Source organism: Aquila chrysaetos, chromosome 15 (genome assembly GCF_900496995.4).
Source record: "Aquila chrysaetos chrysaetos chromosome 15, bAquChr1.4, whole genome shotgun sequence".
Lineage (NCBI taxonomy): Eukaryota > Metazoa > Chordata > Aves > Accipitriformes > Accipitridae > Aquila > Aquila chrysaetos.
This window is the reverse complement of record NC_044018.1, coordinates 25,726,198-25,737,846: the sequence shown is the minus strand read 5'-3', so window position 1 is coordinate 25,737,846 and position 11,649 is coordinate 25,726,198. Positions and strand designations below refer to the sequence as shown.

Here is an 11,649-nt window from a genome sequence, read left to right as displayed (position 1 = left end):
GGCAGCACAGCTCCTGCTGACTACACCAGATCTAGCTCAGGCGCGCTCACCCACACTGCATGCACATCTTTTAATTGCACTCTAACATGATCAACTTTGCTTAGAGATTAGAAAATATCTTTCCGCTTCGTCCCAGTGAATAATGATTCTTTCAATGTTTAGGTCCAAAGGTCTTCAATACATAAATAAAAGCAAGATGACTTTTATTAGAGAAGTACTTTATTATAAAAAACTAAAGATTTCACAAGATGAACACTTACACAAGTCATAAAAATGTAGAAAACATTTCCTTGTATTTAAAAATATGTAACTTGTATTTTCTTAGAAATGTTATTCACAGCTTATTTTTTTGTTGAATGCAAAGTGGGCTTGTTTCCTTAGAACCATATGGAAGCTCTTGAGTTAGCTCACAGCTGAAAAATGTAGTTTTCCATGGGACATATTCTATGCTGAGTGATTGAATCTAAAAGAAATTAAAAAGCAGGATTATTTAAGATAAAATGCAAAAGAAACAGATTATAAAGCAGCAACATACTTCAGAGCAATTTCTGGCATAGAACAGTTTGGTGGAGCTGAGAACCCAGACAGAGAAAATAAATGCAAAGAGTCAAATGATAATACCGCAAGCACTTACCATTTACTTTAAGTTTAAAAAAAAGTGCTGCATTATCTACCTCTATGCTTTTTATTGTGATCAACCTTGAGTGAATTAATTGGCAGCTGGTATTAACAGCAGAAAGCAGATAGCCACAAACCAAGTGGATTGCAACAGTGAAGTGTTGAAGATTAGACAAAACTTCAGATCTGATTTGAATTATTTGATTAAGATGGCAATTTATAGGTGACACTGTTCATACTATTATGTGAACAGTTGCTGAGAAAGAGGCTGAGCTTGAAAGGCCTGTATCCTTCCTGTATCTCTGAAAAGAGATCATTACCTCTGTCCATCTGGAATTTATGACTGAAGTACTACTATGTGAAACTTTTGTGTTTAATTTACTACATCATATTTTTAGTCTTGCACAAACCTCTGGTTTCCTCATCTGGTCACTTTTTTTTTGGCCACACTTGCTCTTCAAGTCTTCTTTGAAGCCGGAGAAAGGCACAATAAACAATGCCACCTTCTTATGCCTCTCTCTCCAATCTTCACAATTTTATCTTATACTTTAAGAAAGTATCAAATAACATTTGCGTTTAGATGACTATTTTTCCTTATGGCTCACTTTTCCTTTCTTCTTTAGTGGTATTTTCTTTCAGGTTTTAAGTCATTATGATCTGATAGCATTAATGGTCAAGAGATTGGGACTTGCATGGCTAGTCTCATGTAACATCAAGTCATGCAGTACATTTATTGCTAGAGTCTGAGTGAGGCACTATCTCGAGGAGCTTGACATAGTGTATGACAATAAATTAATCTGATTTTTTCTAATATGTAAAAGGTCCCTTTTTGGGAAATACCCTTATCTTGTCTGAAAAAGAGAGAGCATCAGACGGCAAGCTGTGAATCCTACATAAATTATCAAAAGCTTTTCTTTGAGGGTGAGGACATTGCAATTTTGTATCTGATGCCCTGCAAACAGATAACTGTTAGAACTGTGGTGTCCATAATGGAAAAGCGATGGACTAACAACCCTTAGAAACTTAACAGAAGATTTAAAAAAGAAACTTTTTACAAGTGAGGTAGAGACTGCAGAAAATTGTCTTTCGGATGTACAATATATAATTCGGGACAGATTACCAGAGGGTGCCAATTACCATATTTCACTAGTGTTATGCCAGTTTATACCAGTTTAAAATGTTTCTTACTACATCTAAAATTGAAATACATGCCATTTAAAAAATCAATTATCCTATGGGGATTTCCCCATAATTTAGTTTGCTCTAAATGAAACAATCATACAAAAGATAAATTTGAAAATCTTTGGATGAAAATTGTTCTTGACAAAATTACAATGGTGAGTACCAGGACCATCATAAAGCAGTCTTAGTCGTAAGAGAAAGTCCTCACCATGGAGACAACCTTCCTGAAAACCTAACTGTAGCAGTCTGTTCCATTTTCTTCCCTCCATAACCTCTGTTTAGCGAACTATTTACAGTCAATTTTTGAATATTTTATATGAGTTGAAATTTAGTGTCTTACCTAATACCCATTTTTCTGATAAACATTTTATTTCCTGGTACTTCTTTCCTGGTTTTTTTCCTATACAGATTTTTGCCTGACGTAAGGCTTTACATGTTTTCCCTCCTGACAGCTGTATAAGTTCAATTAGCTTTTTGCAGGGTGGCTGACTGGTAGGAGATACAAACATGACAGGCTGGTTTGAAAAGAGACTCTGCTGGTATTTTCCTGTTGATAGGTGATGCTGAAGTCTGCAGATCTGTTTGTGAGGAAACAAGGACATTCATTAACCAATGATGTGTTGCATTTCCACTCAAAGTAAAACTAATCCTTCACTTCTTTATTTCAGAAAAAAAAAAGAAATATCGTACATGAGTATGAACTTTACTTTTTCAGGTTATCAGAAACTCTTCGGTAAACTATACAAAGAATTTGCTGTACTTGTTCAACACAATTCCCAAACCAGAATTGAGACTATTTCGTTATAGGTCAGATGGTTTACCTATGAAACTTCTTAAAGCACTTGGCAGTATTATTTTTCACCATAATCTTACACTCTTACATTTATAACACTGGCCATCACACAGAAATATTAAAGGATATTATAAATAATTACAGTCTTGCAGCACAAATACAACCCATGAAAGCCTTTACAACATATAGCGCTCATCAGTTTGTATCGAGGAGCTTTACAAACGTATCTAATTCAGAGTTTAAACTACTTTAGGACCTCTTTTCCCCTCCTGTGCTCCACAGGTACGAACTGCAGTTTCTCTCAGATAGATGTATGAAGTGATGCAAATGTATCAGAACTCAGAGCAAACTGTTTCATGTAAACTCTTTTGTCTCCACAAAACCAAAAAAAGAAGTGCTCTGTGAATGCTGTGCAGCCTTTAGCGTTTGATCATTGTAATAAAAACCTGCTTGACCTGTATGAGGCAAATTTTCTTCTCTGTATATACCAGGCAGGACAGCGGTTCAGCAATTAAAGCCATCCCCTTTAGGTATAATGTGCATAAGAGCAGTGCACACAACAAGTGTACACACCATGGCACGCAATATAAAATTTTTGTACTAAAATAAAAAAAAAAGCAAGCTTGTATTTCTTAGAGCGAGGTTGCCATTGACCTCCCAAACTGATGTATGTAATGTGCCTGATTCTGTATCTCTTGTCAAAGTTTGGAAAATTTATAATGAGACTGGAGTTAATAGTAAGAAAAGAACAAAAATAAATGTTTCATATTATGTGATGCTTGGAATTTTTCATACAGATGATCGACACAAGCACATTACATAGAGGAAAGGTTGCTCTGTATATATCTGCTTTATATGAGGCATCTGAATGTGAAACTGTCATCAGTGAGGAGGTGTAACTGCAACAGTGGAAGAAATTACTTGTTGAGTGGATTCCTCCCTCCTGGCACAAACCTGCTGTGAAACCACAGGCACTTAAGAATTTAATGCAATAATATATGTTCTTGGCAGGTGTGCAGCCAAACTAAGAGTCTTCACCTAGTTTACAGGGGTTTATAAAGCCAAACAGTTCCATGGGATGTTCACAGATCCCTAGATAAAAGTCAAAGTGAATTGCCTTAGCACTTCTGATCAACTAGCTAGATGAAGCACCTGCAAAGCGTGAAGCCCATGCTAAGATGAGACTTCATAGCTCAGTGGTTCTGTGCCACTGTCCTCTGCTACTCTTGGACAAGTTGATCCCAATCTGAATTTTGAGATCTCCTCCATCAATAAATAATCCAACTTTCCCTGATTGTTAATTCCTTGGCTGCTCTCCTGAGAATAAAATTAAGTTGATACTTTGCGTTCTGAATTCAGCAAGTTATAAAGACAGTGACTGCTATGGATGAAGCAGGCCCAAAAGACTCAAGCACAATCCAAGAAACACCCTTTATTTTCTATTCTTCTGTGAATTTAGGTTTATGAATGACACGGCGCCTAATCCTGTCTCATGGAAGTCAAACAGCTGCTAAATAATTTTCTTGATCACAGGATCAAAGCAGAGTTCTATTGCAGATTTTGGAGGACCAAAACTCATTGAATATATCTGATGGCCCTTCCTGTACATAAGCTGGCACCCAATGCTTTACACATGTGCAGAACATCTGGGTTTGGATGCAGTAGAGTACTGCCTACCTCCGTCTGAGCAGAATGCTCTTCTATGAATATCTGTCTGCTAGGCATCTTGATGTCATGAAAAACAAAACTAATCATCGAGTGTAGCCCTTGCTGATGGGTCTTGTGAGGCTTAGAGGCCACACTCAATGTCTTAAAATGGGACTCGCTCAAGAACATAAAACACTTCACAACCTCTGATGTACAGAGCAGTGTCATGATTTTCATATTACTAGGACTGCAATAATTCATTTTGATGAATTAAAAAACTGCACAATTGTGAAACTACAAAAGTGCTTGTTGTAAGCAAGGTCAACAAATTAAAGAATGCGCTATAGTGAAAAATAACAATCTCTTCACATTAACCTCAGAACAGCCTCATGACATATGCAATGCCATCTTATTTGATCTGACACAGAGCTCTCTAGAATTGTTTATTGGCCCAAATCAGATGCAACCAATAGAAGAAAGACAATTACCAAGAGAGTTTAATGCTACTTTATCTAAAATAATTCGGATTTAACTAAAAAGACAGAAGCTACACTGGTTTTGTCAACCTGGAACTCTAAGATTTTGAAGATGAAAATTATTGGGATTGAGAAGCTTTTATCTTAAAAATGCAATAGGACTTGTGTTAGATAGACAACACCAAATACAAATTGTTGCAATCTGCTATTTCACATATTTTAGGGAGTATGATTTAAAAGGGCTGATTGTATTCCCACTTCCTCAAACATTTCCCCTGAAAGGATTTATTTGCTGCCACTGTAATGAAGAATCACTTATATGATACATCTTCCTATAGAAAGAACTGTTGGATTAAATTAATATTAAAAGCAAATGTGTACACAGCTAATCATGTAATCAGGAAATCCAAGTTTTAAGGACCCACCAGCACTCACCTCAGCTGATGTCCACAAATAGCATGCTTTATTCTATACATTTAGTACATATTAAGAGAACCCGGGAAAGTGAAATGCTGACATGGTATAGAGATGATTTTCTTAAACTGCCTTTAAAATTCCAGCTGTGTGCATTATCAGTGCATTTGAGAGGAGGACAGGGTAAGAACACAGTACATCTCGGTGGTAGCATCAGAGGAAAGCTTCAGCATGGAACGTCATCTTTACGTTCCCTTCATCCGGATCACCACCACCACGGCTTTCCCAACAGGCTGCGCTTGGATTTGCTCAAGCACACTGGGTCCACGCACAGGTCTTAGAGGTAGGGCAAAATCACAGCAATTACGCTCAGAGCTCAGAGAGCAGTCCGAAAGGTTAACTTTGCTTTCTGGCCCGCTAACCTGAAAGAAACACCGCTAGCCAGTTGCTGAAAAGGCAGCTAGCTGACCACACAGGGTTTGGCGGTGGGATGAGAGGGCACAATCGAGCTCTTACCCCTGAATTGATTCAGCTGCCTTTGCAACATCAAAGCCTTCATGGCACGCCAGGGGTGCTCCCAGCCCTTTGAAACCATACACATTTCGCGTAAGCTTTTACAAATAAATAAATAATTCCTCAGCAGAGACCAAGCCTGGGAAAATATGAGACCCCAAAAGTTCCACAAATTGTGTCCACAAAAGACTATTTCCACAAATTGTGTATGTATCAGTCAGTAGTTATGGTTACAATTGTGTCAGTCCCTATTATAACAGACAGTACCAATTTTCCTTTCTAATTATTTTCGTTAGCAGTTGGACAGAAAACCAAAATGTTATAGAAGCATCTATTTACTCTTTTCGGTAAGATCCTCAGTGTTAACCTCATTCTTTCACTAGCTGGATGAACAGCAGGAAGATGCCTCTTACATGTATGCATTTCTCATAAATGTACCATTAATTTAGATGTTTGTTTGAACCTGAGTTTTGAAAGGAAAAAAAAAAAAATCACTCTTGACAGAAGTAAAACTTAAGGAGAATGTATGATAAAGAAATAGAGCCTTCTTCATTATAAAAAACCCACAAAACCCACTTCACCAATTATTGTCTCCCCTGTGACTGATTTTCAATCCCCACAAGCCAAAAGAGCATGTATTATAAAAACCCCCAAACTTTGCAGCTTTGCCTAGAACTTTATGAAAATAGCTCCTGCTGGGTGGGGTGTGGGAACAAACACAAAACCCCATAAAAGTCCAAGGGTGTGATCTTTTCATGAGGCTCAGGAGACAGACATCAAGTCCCACAAAGGTATCATCTCTGAATGGATACTTGAATTCATGCAATAGAAAATCTAAGAAAATAATTCTTCTGGATGTACTTGGAAATTTTTCAGCACTGAAACTGCTAAAGTCCTATATACAGCACACAGTTTTCAGTGTACTTCCAGAAAATAGCACATGAAAAAATTTCCAGTTTAAAATGCTATTAGCATAATACTACTTCACAAAAACTAAATGGAGAATATGGTTATGATTTATTAAAATTAATAGAAATTGTATTTGTAGGCTAGAATTGAAAATGTGAAGTACTAGCTTTAAAAATATATACAATGTAACCATCTGTAATAATTATACACATCCGAAAATTTGTGCATGCATTACACAATCAATGTATGCATTATGGTAAATCTTTATTCTTACTTTCAATTATTCACCAGAGAGAAATACATCTACAAAAATAAACTTATGATTTTATTTATCATTACTATTTGAGCCTTTATATAGGATTGGAAACCTTACCAACACCTATTTGAAAAGGCTATTTTTAATGAAGTATTTACTGAAGTTACAGAAAGCTGTAATTGATATCTTGGTTATTGTTACTTGCAAAAATAATAAAAACATTTTATTAAATGCAGACAGCAGAAGGTAAAATTGCAGACATAGTTTGAAGAGAGAAGGTTGTATATTTTATGGTTTATATCAATCCAAAGACCAAGTATTATTTCATTTGAAGTTGATAAGAAATTGCTCCTTTTCACTAAAAAGGAAAGAATCTGACTGTTGAAGTCTTACAGATTAGTTCACCAGTCTGCAACTATTAAACAACAGAAAACCACAAAATGGATAAAACCAAAAAACCCAGACTTTATGGTTTGATAATGTACAAATCTAACAAAAAGAGACACATAAAACAGCATATTCATTTAATATAGTTGGGTGATGTTGCTGGGGAAATATTAAGCTCTAAGATTTTAATATTCATATGATATCAGTATGGATAAATATACTGGGCAAGTAACGTTTACATTTTAAGTTACTGTAATTCTGTACAAAGACCTCGTGAAGAACGCACTCAAAACTGCAACACTGTTAGGAAACATTACACTTGCATGGTTATATGCGTTTTCAGACAGTCCGTCATTTAGGAAAAATTCAAAAGAAAAACACATATGTGGAACCCCATGTACATGTAAAGATCAAGGGCTCACACACATCCACACAAGTGGAGCATCAGCCTGCTTCTGATAAAGAGCAGCGCATTGCAGCATGCAGACTTCTGAAAGTACAGTTATCCTGCAGTGAGGAATTTGCAGAATCTGCAGGACCCTACAGGGATCAAGGAAGTTTGTGTTAACAGTGCAGTACTCCTGCAGGACAAAGAAGAAATGCTCTCTTTTTCATCTTTCTAAATATCAGGTTTAATAGGAGAATAGAACAACTAACCAAACAGCAACTCTATTTTTGTAGGAACAATGTGTGACATATATTTTCTACTTAAATTAAAAGCTTATCATTTTAGTTTGTTTTCTTATGTTTTATTTTAGCAGTTTGCTGATTTTTTTTTTTTATACATTGAGAATACTAAAATTGAAATAGCTTTCACTAAAAGCTTTAAAAATTACATTTAAATGCTGTACTAGATAAATAAATTGGTGCTCTCCAGTATAAAAGAGCATGTTAGGAGCTGGAAACAACTTCCTTCAGCAAGCTGTTTCACAAAGAAATAGATCATCAGCTTTGAAGAATCTTATTTAAGTTAATGGAACATCACACGGATGCAGGACCCCAACTGGTTCAAGCCGTACTACCATACTATTGTCTCAACAGCACCCAGAACCTTATTCTGCTCTTCAGCATGAAATGCATTTGTTATTGCGAGCGATGTTTTTCATTCACAGAGCAAAAATCAACTTGCAACATTCATGGAAATTATTTACAAATATTGCATCCTTATTTCTGAATAGTTATTGAAACTATGCTTTCGCATTGGTTATCAATATCATTTGGCTAAAATAGAAGGTCCCTTTCTGTCAAATTAGAGAAGCATAAGCCTTCAGACAGACAGAAGTGAAAACGTCCTTTTTGAACGCTTGATAAGGCTACATCAGCACCCCAGCACATGCACATGAACGGAGATTACCTACAGGCAAACTTGGTATGCGTTTGTGCAGTAGAAGACGACTGGTGCACTGAGCCAGGAGCCAGAAGTGGAGGGAGATAGAGTGGAAAATTTGGTCCAGAAAAAAGAAACCTTCAATGTCCGGTCTTGAAAAATAAAAAGGAAAGTAAAAGAAGGAGAAATGGCATGCAGTCAAGACAATATTATCTGGAAAATTCTTCAAAACACAGTTTCTTCCCCTCCTCTGTATAGTCCTTCATGTAAGTGTTTCCTGGCCAAGACGAGGGCGAAGGGAAGAACGCTTGAATCCAGACAATTTAGCTGATATTGTTTCTTTCCACTGTGTGTTGGCAGACAACCTTGCTTCTCTCAAATCCCATAGACTGATAAGAAAAGTTAATTTCACCAATTTATTCTCTGAAAGACTGAGTCCCAGTGGGAATACTGTATGAAAATGTTTGGCAAATAAATCTACTGTTTGGCGGATATTCAAAATTATACTGGAAGATGTTTGAACCATTTTTTCCGGCAGAGAAATTTTTGCAGGAAAAAAGATAACAAATTCACTTATTTTTAGTTTAATTTCCTTGTTTTCCAGAGGTAGAACTATTTTTAAATGCTATGTAATATCAACATTATCAACTATAGATTAATAAAAAACAAATCAGGGTAAAACAATAAGTCTTTTCCCTTTTGAGGATAAGTATGACTTCTAAATCAAGGACCTGTATTTCCAATATACATCACTTAAAAACACTCTGCTAAGATTGTAAGATGTGGTCGCTTTACTATAACTCTTTGTTTATAACTTCAAAAAGATTCTGAATTAAATATATTTGCTTTTGGTTTCAACATAAACTAATTCTTTTTGAAATTTAACCCCCCCCCCCCCCCCCTTTCATTACAGATGAGCTAACAAAGGAAGGATTTTTCAGGATTAGAAATTTAAACTTTGCTTCAGGAATACCTCAAGAACTTGTCCATCCTTGTTTTTGACATATTTCAAGAGAATTAAACTCAAGTGACTACCAGGCAGTGAGAAGACTGCAAACTGCAATTGCAAATTTGTGTCAGAATTCTGCAAATAATTACCAATCATAATTGGGAGGTGTTTTCCTCACCTGAATATCAACAACGCAGCACTGTGCCATGCATCACTCCGAAGCAGTATACGAGTGCAGCACATATAACTCTGAGACCTGCATCACTGGCATACCACGAGGGTTACATATACTCTATGTGACAAGCCCCCAAGAATCCCAATAAAATTCAAAGACAGAAATTCTCCACTTCCATACACAATCTAGTCCAATGCTTATCTCCTCTCGCAGTTAGAAAGCTTTTCTTAATAATATAACCTAAATTGCCTCTGCTGCATTTTCAGCCTGTTACTTCTTGTCCTAGTGCCAAGGGACATGGAGAACAATTTCTTCTCTTCCTATTTCCAACAACCTTTTAAATATTTGAGGACAGTTATCATGTCTCCCCTCAGCCTTCTCTTCTCTAGACTAAACAAACACAGTTCTTTCAGTCTTTGCTCATGGGTCATGTTCTGTAGACCTCTGATCATTTTGTTACTCTCCCCTGGATTCTCTCCAACGGATCCACATCTCTCCTGAAGCGCAGTGCCCAAAGCTAGACGCTGTACTCCAGCTCAGGCCCCACCACTGCTCTGCACACTGCAAACAATTCATGGGTCTTACGCATAGCATTCCTGTTAACACATCCCAGTATGCCTGCTTCTTTTATCGGAGTATGACATAGGTGACACATCTTGGTTCGGATCCTCTAAAATACTCAGTTCCTCTTTTGGCAGAAATACCGCATTGCCAATCTGCAGGTGATTGTTTCTCCCTCCTTTGCACTTGCCCTTACTGAACTCCATCATACTTATTTCTGATCATTCCTTAAGTCTCTCAAGGTTATTTTAATTCCTATCTGTCGTGGTTTAGCCCCAGTAGGCAGCTAAGCACCACACAGCTGCTTGCTCCCCGCCTCAGCAGGATGGGGGAGAAATTCAGAAGGGTAAAAGTGAGAAAACTCATGGGTTGAGATGAAGATAATTTAGTAATTAAAAAACCTGACAGAGTCAATCTACAGTTCTACTACTTTAGGTCACGATTAATCAGACTTTCCGGCCTGGTAGCTTAGCAAAATCCTAGACAACAAATGCAGTATATGGATGGGATGGTTGTACATTTAATGCCAACGTGTGCTGGTGCGGTGGCCTCGTCACATGTATGACAAAGAGCTGGTTTGAGCATATACGGATCCTCTGTGCAGCAGATCTAAGTGAGCCATATTGAATTCACCATTTTGTATCTGGCATTATTGGTAGGACTCTCCATCTATCTCAGTTTTTAAATGCATGCAAGTTCATATGTCTCAAACCCACAAAGGAAGTAAAATAAAATCAGAAAGCCTTTTTCCTTAACTCAGCTGACAGTTGAACAAATGTAGCTGAGCCAATGTACAAATCAAGAAAATCTCAGCCTCCAAATAATTTGCTTTAGACAACCAGCCATGACTTTAAAAGGTATGTAATATATACATGGACATGTTTTTCCTCACAGCTGACAAAAATCTGTTCTTGCTGGATATATCCTCACAAGACCTTTGGCAAAAAAGATACTTACATTCTTACTGGTTTAGTTTAACGCACTTTTGAAACTAATCTCTTGGTCATTCCTATTGAGTGTACTTTTGGTTCCCACTGTGGAGCAGCCATCAAGGGCACAGACTGCAGTCCATTTGGATGAAATGCAGTCAGAAGATGTGCTCAGTTCAGACTGGAACGAGCCCAGAGCCCTGAAGTATGTGTTGTGTGCAAGGTGCTCTCGGTACTAGCTCACGCACTCTGCAGATCCCTTTCCGTTCATCTCTATCACTGGCCTACAGATGCAGGCACAAGTGAGCATGGAGTCACTTCTGGCAGATGTAATGGGGTAGTGATACAGGTATGGGATGCTTCTTTCACACAGATTTATTACCTCCATTAAATAATGACCTCAACTAAATTGAGCTGATTTTTTTATAACAGTTGCAACTTGCCCTTATTGTTGTCTCATAGTTCATTCTCGTATGGCAACCGGAAAGGAGGAACATTAGTTACATCTTGGCA

The 11,649-nt window shown here is 37.2% G+C and overlaps 1 protein-coding gene across 4 annotated transcripts in view; it reads right to left on the bottom strand.

Annotated features, from left to right (window-relative positions):
• Positions 1–245: 245 nt before the first annotated feature.
• MCPH1 (microcephalin 1) overlaps positions 246–11,649 on the bottom strand; it is a 129,438-nt gene continuing 118,034 nt past the window's right edge. For 3 of the 4 annotated variants that reach the window (XM_030037523.1, XM_030037524.2, XM_030037527.2), the window contains 2 exons: positions 2,141–2,378; positions 246–463 (listed from right to left, as the gene is read on the bottom strand). In XM_030037523.1, the coding sequence (XP_029893383.1) occupies positions 408–463; positions 2,141–2,378 (294 nt within the window). In that variant the 3' untranslated portion in view covers positions 246–407. Of the gene's footprint in view, positions 464–2,140; positions 2,379–8,556; positions 8,675–11,649 lie in introns of those variants that run through there. The other variant, XM_041128834.1, reaches the window with a different exon arrangement.